This window comes from Heloderma suspectum, chromosome 4 (genome assembly GCF_057233095.1).
Source record: "Heloderma suspectum isolate Gila_16-S chromosome 4, 16-S_ref, whole genome shotgun sequence".
NCBI classification, from domain to species: Eukaryota; Metazoa; Chordata; class Lepidosauria; order Squamata; family Helodermatidae; genus Heloderma; species Heloderma suspectum.
The window spans coordinates 263647689-263668951 of record NC_139461.1 but is presented as its reverse complement, the minus strand read 5'-3'; the positions used below and the strand labels follow the sequence as shown (position 1 = coordinate 263668951).

The window sequence follows — 21263 nt, the reverse complement described above, 5'->3', positions numbered from 1 at the left end:
ACCACTGGCCATACTGGCTGGGGTTTATGGGAGTTGCAGCCCAAAACAACTGAAGGGCGGCAGGTTGCCTACCCCTACAGTAAGCCAAACATGTAAGGGGAGGAGGGAAGAAGTGAGCGCATGAGCACAGTTTCCATTATGTCCAACAAGGCAGCGATATGAGTGAGGCCTCCAAACCAAGATTAAACCACAGTTTGCAATCCTAGTTTGAAGGCCTTGCCCATACCAGAGCTTGCCAGTTTATTGAAGGAGTTTATTTTACGGTGGGTTTCCCCCCCACCTTGTTACTGATGCTCTAGGCCACATTAAGTAACTCCCAGCTTCTTTGACCTGAAACATCTTCATCTTGCTAGGATCCAATACTAGTTGACTGCAAGCAAAATGGATTTCCCCTCCCACTGCAGCCCCCTGTTCACTCTTCAAATCTGTTCTGGAGGGTTGGTGGACCCTCTGAAGTAGATCTGGGGGATGCACTGGGTAGGAAGAGGAAGTCCTGTTGCGTGAGCAGAAGTCCACTCATGCCATGTTTGACTTAACCCAGAGTTTCAGTAAATTTTCAAAGGTGTGTTGGAGCCTGGAAAGTATCCTATTATATATTTAAGAAATGGTCCCAGCAGCATGACTGAGCAACATTTATGGATTGAGCTGCCTTCTAGATAATATGACTGGCAAAGCAACCTAAGTCGTTGCGAGAAACATACAGGTTATTGAAAAAGTGGTTTTCAGAATACTATCCGGGCTCTTGTCAACTGATTGGTTATTGATATATGCATAGTTAAGAGTGTAATGTATGGCTGTGAGAACTGGACTATAAGGAAGGCTGAGCGCCGAAAAATTGATGCTTTCAAACTGTGGTGCCGGAGAAGACTCTTACGAGTGCCCTGGACTGCAAGGAGGTCCAATCAGTCCATCCTAAAGGAAATCAACCCTGAGTGCTCAATGGAAGGACAGATACTGAACCTGAAGCTCAAATATTTTGGCCACCTAATGAGAAGAGAAAACTCCCTGGAAAAGACCCTGATGCTGGGAAAGATTGAAGGCCAAAGGAGAAGGGGATGGCAGAGGATGAGATGGCTAGATAGCATCACCGATGCAATGAATATGAACTTGAGCACGCTCCGGGAGAGAGCGGAGGACAGGAAGGCCTGGCGTGCTATGGTCCATGGGGTCACGAAGAGTCGGACACGACTTAACGACTGAACAACAAAGAGTGTTGTTTGTTCCTTTGAATGGTACCATGTTGTTGTTTTAATGGGTGTTGTACACAATGTTTGATAGTTGAATTTTTGAAATTTTATCCATGTATTTTGAATTGCCACACATTTTAAATAGTATAGGGATTGCAGTCTCATTTTCACACAATTAGGGTCTTTGGTTTTCGCCTTAGGGTTATGTCATGCCACACCTCCCTATCAGTTGGCAGCTTCAGCTTTCTTATTCCAGCACACCAGGACTTAATCTTTACTCATCTTCCCAATCTCCAGAAATAGCATTACTTACTTCCTTTGTAAAGAAAGAGATTCCTGTGCCTCTTCGCCTCTCTTTCGGTCGTCGCCTTTCCCTAACTGACTGCTTGCTTAAAGTTTGGTCATCCAGATCCTGATCTTCATATTCTGTACAGGAAAAGAGCCAGGGAAATTAGTTTATCAAAACCATGGAAGCATTTTCAAAATAAGGCAAGATGGCCAATGGGTAGATTGTTCAGCCCTAAACACCTAATGATCTATATTTAATATTTTAATTCCAAAGGATCAAATCAGTGGGTCTTCCAAGCAGCAAGTCAATGGGTCTTCCAAGTAGCAGATTTCCTTTAAAATATGATGTGGTGTCATTAGCTCAAAGACAAATTCAGCTGAAATTACCATGAGCCTTCCAGAAGGGACTCAAATTCCTACAGATGTTCTTTCATTCCATTATTGATCTACACTGAGAAGATTCAAGATTCAGTGTCCCAAATATATAAAGCTGCTATTTAGTACACACACTGACTCAACAGATTTGTACAATGTAGTCTGTTTACAACAGTAAATACCATTTTTCTCCATGTCGTTGGCAGAGGTGCCTTGGAAGTCTGCTGGGCTCACTGCGTCAGAAGACACAGATCGACTTGTCCTGGGCAGGTGAGAACTTGAATAAAGATAAGGGGCTAATGAAGGAGAGATGGGGGTTGTGGATTTGTCTTCTTGTGGTGAGCACCTCAACCGACGACCAGCAGACTAGAAGACAAACATGGGCATAATAATGGTTAGTAAGATGATGGTTAGCAAGAGTATATGGATTCCAACTAGCAAGATACTGGAGACAATGCAATGTGAACCTATTCCATCAACATAGTAAACTAGATATGCAAATAAGTTCATTACATCCATCCTAATCAAAATGGAACAGGCAAGAATCATCGCTTCGGTTAACAGTCAGGGGCTACTTGTGCTATAATAACGTTAGTGTGAAAAACAGCACTAAAATCTATCTTGATTTCAGAGGGAGGGGGAGGGGGGGAAATGTAGATATGTGACCAAGAGTGATTACACCCCCCCCCCCCACGCTGCAACATGGGGTTTTACAATCACCTTACCTTGCTGGGGTGCATGAAGATATTTTCATGCTCAAAATCTACATGCACCCCAAACTTGTGAGTGGTTCCATGTGCATTTCGACTGCAGAAAGTTCAGCAAACCCAATTTGAGCCATGTCTAACTAGCATTAGGATTGCAGTCTGAATAGGATTTAAACCATTAAAAAGCCTAGAATGCATGTATATCTCCAAAGTGGCCATAAAAATTACCTTGTGGTTAAAACAAAGAGAAAGATTCTGGTCAGAGAATGGATAGTAGGAAATATCTCCTCAAAGTTGTGGACAGCGATGAAAAATCAAAATATCTAGATCCAAATCTAGAATGTGGTTATGGTCAAAAACATCCTAACTTCACATATACACTATTGGAAACTCAGCTGATGGTGACAGACCAGGAAAGGGAGCTTGGGGGTTGTAGTGGATAGCTCAATGAAAGCATCGATTCAGTGTGTGACTGCTGTGAAAAAGGCAAGTTCCATATTGGGGATCATTAAGAAAGGAATTGAAAATAATCCGACAATATAAAATACTTTTATACAAATATATGGTAAAACCACACATGGAATAGTGTGTACAGTTCCAGTCACTGTACCTCAAAAAAAGTACTGTAGAGCAGAAAAGGGAAACCAAAATGGTCAAGGGGCTGGAGCAATTACCCTATACGGAAAATATACAACATTTGTAGCTTTCTAGCTTAGGAAAAAAAGCGAGGAACGGGGGGACATGATAGCTGTGCATAAAGTTATACACAGTGTGCAGCAGAACTTGGTGTCATCCAATGAGTCTGAATTATGGGAGATTCAGGACAGAGAAAAGCAAGTACTTCTATGCGCAATGCATATTTAAACTGTGGAATTTTTACCACAAGATGTAGTGCTCGATGGCTTTAAAGGGGGATTAGACAAATTCATGGAGGATAAGGTTATCAGTGGCTACTAGTCATGATGGCTATATATTACCTCCAGTGCCAGAGGTAATATGCCCCCTCAATACCAGAGAACAGTTGTGTTAGTCTATAAGATGCCACAAGACTCTTGGTTATTTCTGCTGTACCAGACTAAAGGTGCAATCCTATCAGTTACGCCCTTGTTAGACAGAAGCATCTCGGAGACTTCTGAGCATCCAATGCTCTGCCAGGCTATTGCCAGAAGGATAGGAGGAGCAACAAAAGTGATTTTTGTCTCCTCATCCTCCTTTCCCCCCATTTTTCCTCTAGGTGGGTCTCTGAGGGGGTGGAGCTGGGGCTTGAAAGGCTACAGGAAACATTGTATCTGGCCTCTCTTCTCCCCTCCCCTTCACCACAGAACACCCCCTTGCAGACCTCTCTGCGGCCCTCCAAGGCTGCTTTTGTGACCCTGGAAAGCAGTTGGTGCATTTTTTTCCATGGTGGCTGCGAGGAGAAGGTGGGAGGAATTGGATTCTTGAGTCCCCCTTTCAAGGTCATAGCAGTGTATATAGCTTCATACGGGCTCCAAAGCCTCAGACGAACTCCAAAGAATCCTACAGTGCCTGGGGTGCTCTTCAAGGAGCATAGGATTGCTCTCTAATTGATTTATTATGGTATAACCTTTTTTGCTCAATGCTAGTGGCTGGGGAACACTTTGGTCTGATCCAGCACTACTCTTCTTAGGGTGCAATCCTACTGGGGTAGGTGGCCGCCTCCGAACTCAGAGGCAACCGCCTATCCAATGTAGGGCAGGAGAGGCATGAAGGAGATCATCCCCTCCGCGCTTCAGCCGCCCCGCATTTACGGCTAGACAGCCGATTTCGGCTGTCTCGCCGTGGGACCTCAGAGCACAGGAAGCGGCAGCCAGATGACACGTAGGATGTGTCGTACTGGCATTTCTGACTTCCCCGCCCTGACACGCCCCGTTTTTGCTGCTCCATGCTCCTCTTCCAAGCACGGAGTGTGGGATCATTCCACGCTGCCTACAAGGCAGCGTGGGAGGGCGTGGAGGTCAGTTCTCAGGGAACCAACCTCAGAGCACAGGCTCCGAGGTCAGTTCCTGGGAAATGACCTATCCTATGGCTGTCTAGCTGCTGACTAGTGGCCATAGGATTGCTCCCCTAGGTTTTTAGATAATTACCTTCCCTCATACCCTGTGCAGAAGCCATTTAAATGGCATTTTCCAAGATCTGACATCCACACATGCCCTTCAAGTACTAAATAAAATGACAACACTGTTAATTCAGTTTCTTCTGACTAGTTACATTCAGAATATTTGAAAAGAGCATATATTCATTCTGAAAAGCATCATAATTCTCTGATTAGGCTTTGTTTTCCTTATAGATTTTTATGACTGGGGCAATAATCTAAATGGTAAAGTGGGAATCAGAGCATTATCTAAAAGTGAAGCTGTTCATGTGGAATGCAAAGTGAATCCAATATTATTTTTCCTAACAATATAAGAGAACAGGGGGGAAAATAATAACAGCATTTTTTTTACATGTGCTGCTGATCTTAAGCCATAAATAATGTTGAAAGAAGTAGTAACTACAAATGGTTTTGTTCACCTCTTCATCCAAGTTTCTACTCCATCGTGAACGGGTCTCCCTGGGTTCCCTCGTTGCGGTGTCTTCCCGTCTCTCACTGCCTTCTTCAGTTGCTTCAATTCTTTCTGATTTTTCACTTGGCTGTTCCTGAGTCTGCTGCTCTGCCCTAGATCGGCTAAAGGTTCTCTCTGCCTCCTGAAGATCTGTAAGTGTTACACCCTGGGAAATGGCAGAAAGCTGTATTTATTATACCTGTGTGGGTTAACATTATACCCCTTCCACTGAATCCATGACCCACCACAGATTAGGTTACTCTTTCCATAATAATCAAGCATGATAATGCCCGATTTCTAAGTAAAGGTCAGACCCAGTGAACTCAAAGTTAGCAATTACGAGTTTAATATATCATTCAGCTAGGGTGGCTTAAACAGGCTATTTCTTTAAAAGAAGGAAGAAATGCTAAATATGAGTTCACAACAATGTTTGGTGATGTCATTATATAGCTGATTCCAGTTTTTTCTTTCACAGTACAGTATCTGTGGAGAACATTACAGTGCAATATCCATGTAGATTTTGCTTCCCAATGACACACATTTCTTGTGTATTCTCCCATGAAGAAAAAACGATTCATTATAGTCAGTTCTTACCAACCAAAATGTAAACTCCTATATGTTTAACATGTAATTAATTCCTTTCTGTGGAAATTTTCCAGGGACTGTGCTTCGACATCTTTCAGAAGTAATACAATTTTATTCAAAATGGACATTCAATTATCAAGGATAGGTGGGGATTTCTTCATCCAAGGATACATTAGAGATGTTCTCACAAGGCAGGTTAAATAATTTGAATTACATAAGGTACAGTCCATCATTTCAACAGGTCTTCAAGAGTTATTGTTCCTCACCTGAGTAGACCTGCGAGTCTGGCGAGCTTGCCTGGATCGTGCCTTTCTTAGAGATTCTGCTTCTTCATCCCGTACAGGAGTCAGATATGACCTAAAAGAAAAGGACAAAAGGAAATACATCGTTTAAGATCAGGCAAGTACGAGTTTAAGGCGTTTCAAATAGGAGGGGGTGTTTTTTTGGCTCAAATAATTAAAATGTTTGATTATCAACTTTTATTCCTCACATATGGGGAGGAAACCTGGTAGCTTTAGTACTGATGTGATAACCCATGTAACATTGCCTTATGGTGATTTCAAGATGGCTACCATTTTATATCAGCTCTTTTGCACTATGTATCTTTGTCTTACATTAAGAGAGAAAAACAAAACAAAAAGGGAATGAAATTGTCAAGTTCATATCTACAGTTAGAAGGAATTACTGAGTGTACTAAAACTTTAAAGAGGAATAATCAGTACGTAGTTCTACCCCTACAAGGGCAGCGCTAGTATAACTGAGGGACTTAGCAAACGTGCAATGCCTTTCAAGTCACTTCTTCTGAAAGGGACAAATCAGACAAAAATAATCTTTCTCTTATTGCAGGCGTGCATAGCTGTTAGAAGGTGAAGATGCACTTAGAAATCAGTTAAAGACAAAACCTTCAAGCCTGCTATAGGACAGTTTTAGGACTGTAGTTTTTGGAACCTAGGAGAAGCTTGAGTTGTTAGTGTTATCTTGCAAGCATGAGAGAGGGACAGCATTTGCTTGCGGGCTGCCCACAAGCTTTAGGAAAAGAGCACAAGCTGACCAGAGCTTCCAAATTCCATCCACTGGACAGATGCATTTTTCAAGCAGTAGAAGACAAATCACTATTCAAGTGAATAAATAATAAACTTCTTGACTGTACATAAAAGGTCCTTCTCTTTGGCTTAACCAGTTCACATTTATCTGTCACCTCAAATATGTATCTAAGCATAAATAAAGATTGAATCACTGAACATAGTTTAACTGACAGTGGTTTTACAAAGGACATCTGACAACCAGACACAGCAGATAAAGTGCCAGATCCTACAAGCTCTTCAGATGAGTTATCCAACACAGGAAGAATATTATCCAACACTGTTGAAAGACTCTAAAACTGCAGACACTAAAAAGGGCTAAGAAGATCAAGAGACTACATGTACCACAACTTCCTTAAAGCAGCTTGTTTTAACAGATCATGAGCCTCTGTCTTACAAATAGTTCTGGCAGTCTCAAAAAGTAATTTGGATTCACCTTGAACATGTTACATTTCAAGAGTATATATGGGTTATGAAGATGTTACCAGTCATGACTGGAAAAAGCTTAGTAAGAAAACCTAGCATGGATCTAAGCTGAATTACAAGTATCATTCAACAACTACATCCATAGGAATCTTCTTCAGATTGGCACCCTCTTCTATCTGTGCTTAGCTCTCTCTTACAAAATATATTTAGCCCAGTAGTAAAGCCATTTCATTAGATTCTGTTCTTTTGGATATTCAGATGAATAAAGTTCATGATTGCACACAAATTCTCATGTGGCATATAATTATTGAGATTTATTTTACATCAGTATTTTACATGAGAATTAGATCAAACATGAATTTGGCTTGAAAATTTATTTCAATCAGAAATGCACCAAAGGGTCAGTATCAATAAACAAATCCTTATGCATGCTGGATATATTAGGACAAATCACTACCTGAAATCAAGCCAAAGCCATTATTCTCAAAGTTAATGACATTCTGATGTTTGCCATCTTCAGATCCTGGTCATGAATGGGTCCTATTATTTGTTGAGCACCTATAAGATTTAGGTACTCTGTGGCTCAAAAGAAGCCTGGAACCAAATGGTTTTGTATACATCCCAGACAAGGTTGGTGTTAAGGAAGGCCTAAACAGAAGTAGAACTATTTTACCCTGCAGCTACATGAAATTTCAATTGATGACAATGCACAATTACATTTAAGAAACGTCATGTAGAATATTCGGCCTGAAGCATTATTTATTTATTTATTTCTATACCGAAGCTCTCTGGGCGGTTCACAAAAATTAAAACCAAAGAGCATACAATAAAACAATACAAAATATATAAAACATTAAAACCACAGTGAAGCATTACACAAATGATGCAGCAAGAACATAAGAAGAGCCCTGCTGGATCAAATCAAAGGCCTCTCTAGTCCAGCATTCTGTTCCCACAGTAGCCAACCAGCTGCCTGTGGGAAACTCACAAGCAGAAACTCACAAGCAGTCCCCAGCAACTTGTATTGTTCCCCAGCAACTGGTATTGAGAGGCAGACTGCCTCTGATAATGGAGAAAATACATAACCATCAGAACTAGTAGCCTGTGATAGCCTTATCCTCCATGAATCTGTCTAATCACCTTTTGAAGCTGTCCAAGTTGGTGGCCGTCAATACATCTCGCAGCAGCAAATGCCACAGTTTAGCTATGTGCTGTATGAAGGAGTACTTCCTTTCATCTGTCCTGAATCCTCCACAATTCAGCTCCATCACTTTAGGCAGGTTATATTAGAAGACTGGTATCCACTTTCTCTGCATCATGCATAAATTGTATATATCTCTATCATGTGCCCCTTATTCACTTTTATTTTAGCTCAAGAGACCCAAACGTGGTAACCTTCCCTCACAGAGGAGTTGTGCCAGCCCCTTGATCATTTTGGTTGCTCTTTTCTGTAATACAGACTAAAATGGCACTTAGAGGGTTTTCAGTGGGTCAAGCACAACTGCCATGCATAAATTACAGAGGGGCAGTGCTGGTCTCCATAAAGCAGACCAGGGACTGGAAGGAGCAGCATGGCTGACATAACTTACAACAGCAAAAGCCTGATGCTAGCAGTGGTGCTTTTACCCATCTCTGGTTTAGCACCACCAAAGGGAATAAAAGATCCAATTAGCCAGTCTGCATTCAATAGTAGAAGGTTAACATGGACTGGCTAGGCTTACTTGTCAACTTTGAATGGATATATCCAGGACTTGAGAATATTCTCTCTCTGATTCAAAAACACGTATACTAGTTTAGAGTGCTATAACACAACCCACATCAATTGCATACAGGCATATTACATACCTTTTATCGAATTCTATTTTTTACTGCAACTCATTATGGGAGCACTTCCTGCTGAAGGTGTGACATATACATTCATTACTGAATATATTTCATCATCATCATCATCATCATCATCTACAAAGTCAGTAAGATATTTCTGCTATTTTCAGGGCAAACTTAACCATTTGGATATGCAAATACACTCTTGTTATAGGCGAAATCTCAGTTTATATTTTAGCTGAAAATGGGACACTCTTCCAAAGAGAAGAGAATACCACGTGACCCACAAAGTAGCAGTTATATCTGCAAAGTTATGGTCAGAAGGAATTTCCTCCATATTCTTGTTCATAAGAGATAGCTGGTTACCAGGGTAAGTTATTGTAATTTGAGAACGATTTACTGATTCATGCTGAGAGGCCAGGAAACTTGGGCCTTTACATAGAAGTGAACATATAAACCACATTACCCCCAAAAGTTAGAAAGTACTTCAACCCCATTCAGAATTAAACGCAGGATGGCAAGTCATCTGCTGCCACCTTGTGGAGTGAAAAAAATGTGTAACCCCCACATTTTTTCAAAGGAGAAAGGCTAGCCACAGTATGCTTCTATTGTTAGAGACCTGTGTGTTTATACTTCACTCAACTTTTAGCATGTTTACTACATGTATTATGCATATAACCATTTAAATGCAAAACCTACAGTGTTTTACTAAACTGACTGCTGAAAGAACAGAACAAAGTTAGAGACAAAAACCCACCCAGACGACGTCATTCCTGACTCTGTCTCATAGTCCACTAACAGGCATGAAGGATAAGAGACAATTTAATTAATTTTCTATTCATCTTCCATAACAATCTGCATAAGGAACAGAATTCTGCTAAGGGTGCACAGTCAAAGATCGTCAAGTATCTATCCTAAACCAAAGGTAGCAAGCACACACATTCATTTAGTTAGTGTTCTGAGAGGAAAGAGCAGAATAAAACGTACACACTAAAATACAGGCAGTTTAACCAGATGTTTTAGCCATTTTGCTGGGTACAAATTGTAGTTCAAAGACACTCCCAACGCATACATTTGTTGTCTTGGGCATTTCTCTTAAATTCCTACATAAGCTTAGCCTGCAAGTGTTTATGAAGTCTAGCTAACTGCCAATCTACTTCAATCTGCCCACCTTCCTGTTTTGCACTTAGCAAAAAAAGGTAGCACTGAACTCCCACCTTGAACTTCTTCAGAAAGTCTGTCCAGGAGCTGAAACCTTTGCAAATACACCTGCTCAGTTGCTGCACAGGAAGCCAGGCTTTCTATAATAACACACAACTCCTCACCCTGACCTCTTGCACGTAAAAATATAGCCTGATGTCCGATAAAGCAACCACAATGTTTCCTCTTCCGAACATGGAAAATCAAATAGCAGGCAGAATTCCTGCCCCTCCTACATCATCACACCAGCATTGGCAGCTCTTTTTTACAAAAGGACAACTTTATCGCAAAGAGATTAATTACAAACGCATGGCCGATAAGCACTTTCAGTAGCAGGTGTTGGATGACTGCTTGCTTCTTTAAGTGTGTGGAGGCCTTTGCTGCCCTTTCCTAATACAGCGCCGAGTATGCAGCAGGGAGGGGGAAACTGACCCCTTGTTCCAGGAAGACAATACCTTAAGTACTCTATTCATGTAGGAATATGCCAGACTGCTCCTGTAAATGAAATGTTTCAATCTGAAATAAACCCAAACTTGTTGATCGAAGACAGGGCTAGAAATGGCTGTAGACCAATGCATACATCCATACAAAGAGATTTAGGATTTTTAATTTTACTGTTTTGTAGACCTTTTTTACTCACTTAAAGCAGAAGTAGGCAACCTTTTGGGGCCTGTGAGCACAATTGGCAATTTAAGAAATTATCATGGGCACCACCACAAAATGGGTGCACTTCAGATGAAAGCATTGGTCTGTAGGCACCTGGAATCTTCATTTCCTAAGAATATGTCTGAGCCCCACATGTAGTACACAGGCATTCATGGAAGAAGATCATGGGAGCAGCTAGAGGCCTTTATTTTATTTATCCAACTTTATTTTGGAGCAATCCCAGCTGCCAATAAGATTTTTTTTTTAAGTAGGGGAGGTAGGGATCCAAGAAAGGTGTTTGAGGGCACACTGGTGCCCATTGGTGTCACACTGCCTACCCCTAACTTAAAGGGTGCTATGGTATTAACTCATAGCTATACCAAGAAGGTTTACCTACCACACGGTCAGCATTTCAAATAATGCCAAGAATCAAAGCATGCATACAATTCTAAGAGCAATAACTGAATCCAGCAGCCTGGAGATACAGCCTACACACTATTTTAACAAAGCTCAGTTTATTATTTATTTGAAGGGAGTTTACTCCACTTGCCAGCCAAAAAAGGCTCCCAGCTTACAAAGATCAGGAATAAGATAGTATCTGTCCTCAATCTTACCGTCTAAAGGACATGACAAAAAAGTTATGGGACTGTGAGGGAAGAGGGAAAAAGCAGAACCAGGCACTAGTTTCTCATTACAGTTTAAAAATGGGAAATTTGCTCTGAAATCTTTGAATTACAGTTTAAAAATGGGGAATTTGCTTTGAAAATGAAGATGTCTCAGATGACATTTTCCTAATGCTTTCAGGACATTATTTTTCTTTGACATGTTTTTCTACTGCAATCAAACATTCATAGCACCATTAACTGTGCACAGCACTCTACAAAAATCAAAGGTTTCATTTTTATCCCAAAGATGAACTGAGGACAACGAACCAGATTGTGGCAGGCAGACAGCACAACAAAGAGTTCAAGGTAAGATAAAGGAACAGCACTGAGAGACCAGAAGAAGTTTGTGCCAGGTGTTAGAAAATTGGGGACCCAACAACAAATTCCTGCCTAAGTTCAACAAGAGAAATGATTTTAAACAGCTAAGCTCTAGCAAGACAAGATATTTAGTTCAAATAACTAGATGCAGTAACTCTGCAGGTTGAAACCCATATGTAGTTTTTCTCCATTCAAAATGATCTTTCTTTTGTTCATTCGTTCGTAATGGGGAGATGTACTCGACTAAATAGCTGAAGACCTGGCAAGCCATGGCTAAAGTAGCCTGCTTAATGGAATAATTCAGGGAAGTCTAGATTCCAGAAAATAGTTACTAATTGAAGAGCTCCTAGTAAAACCCAGATAAGCTGGCCAGACAGTAAAATGTGTACAAGATTGTCCAGCCTCAAACATGAGTCATATTCCTCAGATACTACTGTTTGGTCACCATGGGCCTGATTTAATCCTTCATCAGGTTGTGCTGAAAGGAAAAAAATACAGCTCTCCAAAACATCCCAGCACCCACCTCCATGCACATTAAGACTAGCACCAATGTTTGGCAGGTAAATTGCAGTGCACACATTCCTCCGCACAACTCCTAATCGATAAAGTGGAGGAGAATTTCTCTGCCCTCCCATTCCAATGCATGCTCTATCACTCATCAATTACTTTCCCATAACCGTTCTCTCTCCCACACACGCCAACTATCATGGGCCAGTCCCGCCACTTTCCCATGCCCATTGCCTGGCTCCCCCCCACCCCCGGTCTCTCATGCCGTTTCTCTGGCTCTCTTCCTCCTATCATCCCAAGCTGCCACATGTGCTGCTCATAGGGAGGTGTCACCACCATATTCTTGTGCTACTTGTCCTCTAGATGTGGAAAAAGCCATTTCTTTTTACAAGTCAAAAAGTAAAAGACCAAATGTATATAGAAGAGCATCTAAGACATACGTATGTCTGAACTTCTAAACCAAGGATCTAATGTCTCTTGGAGGCTCACTCATTATATTATACAAATGCCTCCCACAGTACGGGCCCAAGGACAGGCACAATTTCCAAACAGTAGGTGGTGTTTGAGAGCAGAGAAAGCAGTTTTTGGAAATTCCTCTTGAATATTTGATACTATACCCAATGTGAAGCATTTGATATCTGAACAGATTGCTGTTATCAGGCACTGCCTATGAAATGAATACTTCTTTCTTGTGTTCATGCCTTGATAAATCATAACCCATCAACGCAAACAGTAGAAATTGGTAACAATTCTGTACATAACCAGTGATTAATTTAGCTGAGCAACTGAAAGCATTCACAGTGACACCAAATCCCCTACACAAGGGGCCACTTAGTTTTGCATTTGGAAGAGAAAACATTTTTTGTTGGATTTTTCCACATATATATTAGAGCCATCCCAGAACCTCAGTAGTACTGATTTTTTATAATTATATCACAGAACACAACATATTGAAGGCACAGACATATTTTTGTGCCCAGTGTTGATTTACAACACAATCCTATCGGGTCAGCAATTTGCTAAATGATAAATATTTTCAACCATATGACTAAAAGTCCAGTAATCATGTCTCATATGTTTTTGGTTATTGTTTTTAATACAAAGGGTGAATAAACAATGGCAAGGTCAAGACAGAGTGCTTCTGCATAGACTGGAAATGAACATATTTCACTAAGGCAGCAAAGAGCACAGACAAGATTTTAAGACAGCACACTCAGCACAATACTGATGTAATGCTGCAGGATAATTCAGGGTAAAGGAATATGCATCAGTAACCAAGTAAGCCTACAGTTAATTGCCAGATTTCCATAGCTGATGCTAAAAACAAGAGCAGATGATGTTGGCAGTCTCCATTTGAAATCTATTCTGAAATTAGACACTTAGAATCATGGTATAAATCAAAGTTAGTCTTAGGCCTACTTTGTACATTACCACATCTACAGAAGAGCCATTTCATGCTGGTATAGTCCTACACTGCTTCCTTAATGTCTGTATGAGAAGCCACACTGGCTGAGTGAATGAAATCTTTGTGGGAAGGACCACTCGTGTGGTTCCTCTGTTCAGATGCTGCTAGATGCAGTGAAGGACTGGATCACATTGAAGCGGCTCCCAAGCATTGTCGGAAAGTATAAATCAGGCGTGAATAGGAGCTTGTACATGTGGGGCTTTATATTTTTGCATGCAAGACATAACTCATGTAAGGTGCTTGTTCAAGAGCTGCATCTCCCAGATTTCCTTCAAAAGGACTAAGACGTTAGAATAAATCAGTCAGTTATCGCCTCTACATCAGTGAAGCAGCAGCCTTTTGAAGGGAAGGACATTCCAGGCAGCTTACTTCCTCCTCCCTAAATCTAGCAATGCATTCAGTTTTAATCCAGTAGCTTCAAATAGGCAAGCTGAGGCTGCCTGTTATGGAGGCATCTTAATGATCTAATATTAGTCTGGGAGTTTATGTTGTTGTTGCTAAGAGCAACGTGAAGCTTTGGGAACACTGAATTAGATGAATGTGCTATTGTGACAGCTGCTATTAAGTGCTGAAAGCCCATATTGTGATATCTGGCAGATGTCTGCTATTTTCCATTTTAAGCTAGCTGGCTTCCTCTCAAAAAATCTATAGTTTTCAAGCTAGGTGATCTACATTTCTTAGAATCCAGTTTAAATGCCAAAATTGGTCACCATTTAAATAACATCTGCTTTAATCTCATTTAAAAGTGTGGTGGCCTCAACGGAGCTTAATCACCAGTGGGGGAAAGAAAGAAAAAAGGAAGCCTGGGTTTGCAATTCTGAAGCCAACTGCAACTCCCATTGCTCCCACTGCCCCATAGAATACCAGGCATCTAACATATGCCATATTACCTAGGAGATGGTTTGTTTGTTTGTTTTTCATTTCTATACCATCCAACAGCTGAAGCTCTCTGGGTGGTTTACAAAAATTAAAACCACAGAGTGCAGCATAAAACAATATAAAATATGAAAGCTTAAAACTACAATACAACAGTACAACCAGAATAAAACCTAGCAGCAATGCAGATATTTAAAATACAGATTTAAAACAACCAAAGCTAAAAGATTAGGAAGCTAAAACTCTAAAACATTGGAAGAATAAAAAGGTCTTCACCTGGCACCGGGAGGAAAACGATATAGGTGCCAGGTGAACCTCTCTAGGGAACACATTCCACAGCTGGGGTGCCACCGCAGGAAAGGCCCTCTTCCTGGTAGCCACCCACCTCACTTCCTTTGGTGGGGGCTCCCAGAGAAGGACCCCTGAGGATGATCATAGGGTCCAGGCAGGCGCATATGGGAGGAGACAATCCTTAAGATAACCTGGTCCCAAGACATTTAGGGCTTTGAATGTTAATACCAGGACTTTGAATTGGGCCCGGAAATGGTTTTATTCTGGTTGTACTGTTATACTGTGGTTTTAAGCTTTCATATTTTATATTGTTTTATGCTGCACTCTGTGGTTTTAATTTTTGTGAAATGTCCAGAGATTATTGTCCATTAAAACACCTCCTTTTAGGTAGTTACGATAATTCCAAGAAATGTAAGCAAAACTAATGTGTACTTCAATAGTGCCAGATAAGCATAGTACTGTAGAAAATTTCAGCAACTGATTGCAATGGAATATTCCATAACATTATAAAAACATTCTAAACAACCAGACTAAGCAGAATCCCAAGGCTTTGTTATACAAATGACAATGGCTAATACTCTATCGGCGTTGAAAGACGACAAGTGACAGCTGAAGCATAAAAACATTCCTACATTTTTTCAAGTTTTTGCATGGAATATACATAGATAAAAAATCATATACACACACAACGCTTATCCAAATAACAAAGTGTCTGGGACCTATTTTCCCCAAGCAAAAGCCATATTTGACTGTAAATGCCAAAGCTACAAAATCTTTCAAACAGTAATGGAGGAATACACCCATCTCAAGTAATTTTTATATGAATAATATGAAGTTCTGTAAAAGTAATTTCTTACATGGAAATATATTTGCAACATGACTTTGCCCACAGATAGTGCTCTGGCTCTAGTGAACTATCTGATCACGTTCTAGGAGGAAATGAAGCAGTAACCTGGAGAAAGTTTTTAATCCATTGTCAGAACAAAGCAAAGGGTAATGGAAAGACTGTCAGGGGCTTTGCTGGTCAGCAGACTGGGCCATAGGCATCTTGTTGTTGTTGTTGTTGATCTACACAGCGCATAAGAATACCAACGAAAGGCTTACTAACCTTCTGCGATCCCTGGCATCACCAGCAGAGGTCTCTGTTCCAGTCAATGAGTTAGAGCTGGCAGTTGTAACACCATTGGCACTAGTGGGTACAGTGAGATTTGTTATGACACTTAACGGAATGCTAGGAGAGATGCCCTCTGTGCTCTTCTCTGCAGTAGAGTCAGGTTGTTGCCTATAAGGGGATCTGAAAAATAAAAAACAGAGGCTCATGCATAACTGTAAAGCGGTGGGGGATGGAGGGCAGGGAGAATATGAAACAAAATGGCATTTTAGCATTTTAGCTTTCTAAATTTTTATCTTTGCTGTTTTAAACCTGTATTTTAAACTCCTGCACTGCTGCTAGGTTTTATTGTGGTTGTACTGTTATATTGTGTTTTTAATGTTCTGTATATTTTAAATTGTTTTATTGTGTGTTGCTTGGATTTAATTTTTGTGAACCTCCCAGAGAGCTTCGGCTATTGGGCGGCATAGAAATAAATAAATAAATAAATAAATAAATAAATAAATAAAAATGAGTTAAACCATTAAACCAGTTATCGTCTAAAAATTAAGTCTGATCCCCTACCAGCCTGCTTGGTTGCTGCGCTCATCAGGAGATACCTCCTGGTGGAAGTTTGGTCCATCATGGTTCAGAATAGGGCCTTTAGTGTTGCAGTGCCCACTCTCTGGAACTCCCTACCACTACAGAAGGCAGGCCCCATGCCTTTTCCAGCAGGCATGCCCAGGAAAGTAATCTTGTCCTCTGTATGAAGATTTGTTTTTGCACATCACTTAGAAATTTCTTGTATATAAGCAACTAATACATATTGTTAAATAGATACGTTGGAACAATTATTCCTTCTCTGTACATAAAGCAACACTGACAAAGTATGTGATGAACATGGTAAGAACAGGAGTGTGGAACCCGTGGCCTTCCAGAAGTGTTGACTCCCATGAGCTCCAGCCAGCATGGACAAGATTGGAGTCCAACAACTTCTGGAGAACCAGAAGTTCCCCACCCCAGGTTAGTATCTTAAAGGTATCAGTAGTATCAGTAAAGCAGTATTAGTATCAGTAAAGAGTAAAATATAGGCTCCATGAAACAGCTGGCTGTTCTGAAAGTTACTGGCATGTTTAAGGGAGTTTACAAATAAGTAAGGGTGAGGGGTTAAATATTTCTGTAATAGGCAAATTAAGAGCCCAAAGAATCAGATGCTGAAATAACTTAGTTTAAAGAGTTGATTGGCCTGGGTGCTTTGCATCTATCTCTATCATGCCCAAGAAATTACCTAAAAAAAAGACACATGGTTCAGCACTCTAATCAGACAAACTAGCATGGTATGCAGTTTATAAATGACATGGCCCTTCTTTCTAGCCAGAACACTTTACTAATTGTCTTGTAAACCGCCCAAAGAGCTTCAGCTAATGGGTGGTAGAGAAATGTAATAAATAAATAGCAGCAGGAAGAACTGTCAGACAGATATATCACACCATAAAAAATCACTGCCTAGTCACCAAACTTAATGGGCTCTTTTATGAACCCTCTTTAGTGGTATCTGGATATATTATGAACCCTTACCTGGTATACTGGTGGAATGATGCTGTAGTGTTAGAACTGACAGATGTGGGGCGAGAGGCAAGCTGCCACTCGGTGCCCAGTGAGGTAGATGAACCATGGGTAGTGGGTGAGGTAGTAGAAGATGCATTGCGATTGGCTGAAATGTAGGGACTGCTGAGGTCACTACTTCTACCAAATGAAGCACTGTAAGACAGCAGAAAATCACTTCCTTCAGAGAAGGTCTAAAGTAGTTTAGCAGACCAGCACAGGGCCCTGGTTAAATGCTGAGAGAATATTTATCTATCAGCAAAATGAAAGCAGGGGAGATAAGATTAGAAATCGGGTCTTGTCAAGAAATGCACTCTGGACTGTCAAAATTCCCCAGGCTAAGTAAAATGAGAAAGTTTGAAGAAACATCAGAGATAAAGTAATAAGATAAAAGAACAGAAAAATGGAAATAGGAATTTGGTTGTGCATACTATATTCATGTCAAGTTATTCTGTTGTGTCACAAAACAGAATGAAAGAGTTGAGACTGAGAAGGAAAGGCCAGAAATATCCAAGTAAAGGAAAAGCTGGCTAAAGTTGAACTTGAGGAAGAATGAAGAAGTTTATACAGAAGTGCACAGGCACAGGCAAAAGAGTTATCACCAACTTCCGTTAAACCTGGAAAAAAACTAATTTTAAACAAAAACATGTACATAGTCTTTCCAAAGGGATTATGGGCCAGAAACCCCACCATCTTGCAATAGGCCTTTTACATACAGATCACTTAATCCAACACAGATGATTTTTAAAACTCCAATTTATTATATTCAGAATGGCCTGATTCACTATTCAGGTTCAGAAACTAAGACAGGAATTCATAATGAACCATGATTGTCAAGCTGACATTTTATACTGCATTCTGTTTACAGTATAATGATACTTAATGTTTGATGTAAATGGTTAAAAGCCTCTTCTGTTAACCAATAAATTATAAATTTTATAAATTCACAACCTTGTGTTGTTGTACCATCTTGCTTAAAAAGAATAAGGATTCCAGGATCCCAGAAGAGGGCTGAAGGAAAAACTGAAAGAGTGTTCCCACAGACCAGCTATTCTTTTCGTTTAACAGTACTTTAATTAACCATAAGCCAAGTCTGTACCAATCCAAAAACTTGGAGTGAAGCAATTTATTTCCTAGAAGCTAATTATGGCAGAAATATTCCCTCACTAAGAGACAGCGTGTGTGACACGTTCCTACAGTGCTTCTGAAAAATGCTCTGGCTTGACATGGGAAAGCCTTCCGAGGAATAGATCTGAAAAGATTATTTAACAGATTAACATAAAACAATTCTGTAGTGACAATTTGTAGTGTTTTTGCTGTGAAGAGGCATGGATGAATCAATTTGTTAACAGAATTTTTAAGATGGTAGAACTACAAGGGTTATATAACTAGAAAGTATCTGAAGAGCCTCTAGACCAACACACTCCATTAATTTAAGGCATGACACACAGGGATAAGGAACTCCTTACAGATTACCCAACAGAGATAAGACAAAAGAAGAAAGATCAGGTCTAAAGATGTATGCCAACCTTGGTGCAAAACGTGTGTCAATGTTTTGGCAATATTATGTGCAGGATGAGACTGTCACTGGAATAAGCTGGGCTCCGCCTACTTACTAGACTTACAGGCTACATGTTCAGCAAACAATATGAGGTAGGTTACACCAGTGGCATAACAAGAGGGAGATGACAGTTGCTAATCATCATCTGTGGTCAGAGAACTTCTACATGGTGGCAAAAATGGCATTATTGTAAACAGGCAATTCTAAGTTCAATTTTGCTCCTTTTTGCTGGCATATCAGGCAAAAGTCTATTTACTAATCCTATAGACAGTCCTTTAGACATTAACTGAAAGCTCTATTCAGGTTCCAGGGATCTAATTTAGCATAACAGAAATGCAGTTGTTAAAAAACAACCTCAAGCTCCAGCCCCTCTGGAATGCAGAATTAGCCTTGTGTATCTTTGGATCCCTATCGTATTGTTTACACAGGATATTCAAAATCTAGTCACACTGCTCACTGCATGCTTTGCATCTCATAATTTGGACAAACTACAGATGTTCTGGGTCATAAAATCTAATTGCACAAAAGCCATATAGAGCTTAGTGTGAGATTAGCAGCAGCAGCAACAGCACAAGCTTCTATTCACATAGAATAGGTCCTTCATAGTAACTGTGGCAATTAGTGCAGGAAGTTAATACCAAAAGGGAGAAAAAATTCCTACTGGAAACAATATAAAGGTTGGGAAAAGAATGTAAACATATAAACACTTTCTACTAAAAGCTGTATAAAATTTCTTCTGAAATAAATAAATAAATAAAATGTTTGTGATTGTGTTTTACCTATTCTCTCTCTCTTGATCTTTATAATATTTCAAAGCAATTCATATAAGCACATAGTCTGAATTTGGACATCATACAGACACAGTATTTTCAATAACCTAAATAGCAAGTGTTATCGTAAGGATCCAGATATATTGCAGTTTCTGCAACATCACTCCACTAAATCTGTAGGTATAGCAGGGATAGGGAACCTCCAGCCATGAGATGCGGTCCCCAGGGATTCCATATCCAGCCTGCAAGCTTCTTCTGCTCTTATCTTGGATCAGTGACTGGTGATAACAGGGTATATAAAGCAATTAAACTTTAAATATCCTGCATAGAGTTGAGCTGTGCTTTGCAGTCATGAAAGTTGTTGCACTGGAGCTTACTCCTGAGTCACTTGTTTAGAACTGAGCTGCACTTTTCAGGCCTGAAAGCTGTTACACTGGCGCTTAGTCCTGAGTAGACATCCATAGAATTGAGCTGTGTTTTCTATGCTTGGTGGGAAAATGCCCCAGTTGGTAAGAATTACATCTGTCCTTGGTCCCTACCCAAGTCCTCAGACTGCCACTGCTGGAATGCACCCTCTGAGACCCTTCCCAAATTGAAATTCAGGCCCAGGGCCAAAAAAGAGTCATCATCATCCCTGAGGTAAAGTGACACTTTCTGCTGCTTCACAAAAAATGCCTTTCCTACATAGGATATAATTTCTCCATGTGGCAAAGAAAGTAGTGAGTATACTGACATATGGCAATTTCATCTTTTTCAGCACATGTACAATAGAAGCAAGAATGACAGACTTGCCAAATCACTCCTCCTTCTGTCCTCCCTGATTTTCATGGTAGTCAGATCATCTCTGAGACTGTCACAGGTTTAAGCTTTAGGTGTTGCCTTTTCTGTCCCCCTCCCCCTCGAGCAGATTTTTTTTTATATGACTCACCTTTTCATGTAGGTAGATACATAGGTGGAAGGTGCACCAGTTGCAGGGGCTTCATTTCCCTTTGGTTCATCCTTCCACTGTTGCCGGCTGTAAGGACCACTCCGTACCAAATTAACAGCAGATTCTCTACAAAGACAAGTTTGGAGGGGTAGCTAGGATCTTGAACTGAAATCTGTTCAGACATATTTGTTATATAGTGATAAACCTTCACAACCAAGTCACATCCTATTACTAGTCAATTACTAATAGTGAAACAGATTTCAGACTTGAAATACAGTTCTACATTTTGAAGTATTTCTATGGC

The 21263-nt window shown here is 40.3% G+C and overlaps 1 protein-coding gene across 12 annotated transcripts in view; it reads right to left on the bottom strand.

Moving 5' to 3' along the window:
* PPP1R12B (protein phosphatase 1 regulatory subunit 12B) overlaps positions 1–21263 on the bottom strand; it is a 163494-nt gene that overhangs the window by 70275 nt on the left and 71956 nt on the right. For 10 of the 12 annotated variants that reach the window (XR_014790680.1, XM_084853609.1, XM_084853610.1 and 7 more), the window contains 7 exons: positions 20960–21085; positions 17674–17856; positions 16114–16299; positions 5973–6063; positions 5090–5287; positions 2033–2216; positions 1501–1613 (listed from right to left, as the gene is read on the bottom strand). Coding sequence is in view for 11 of the 12 variants with exons in the window: in XM_084853609.1 (XP_084709735.1) it covers positions 1501–1613; positions 2033–2216; positions 5090–5287; positions 5973–6063; positions 16114–16299; positions 17674–17856; positions 20960–21085 (1081 nt within the window). In the remaining variant the exon portion in view is untranslated. The remainder of the gene's footprint in view (positions 1–1500; positions 1614–2032; positions 2217–5089; positions 5288–5972; positions 6064–16113; positions 16300–17673; positions 17857–20959; positions 21086–21263) is intronic. The other 2 variants (XM_084853611.1, XM_084853620.1) reach the window with 1 other exon arrangement.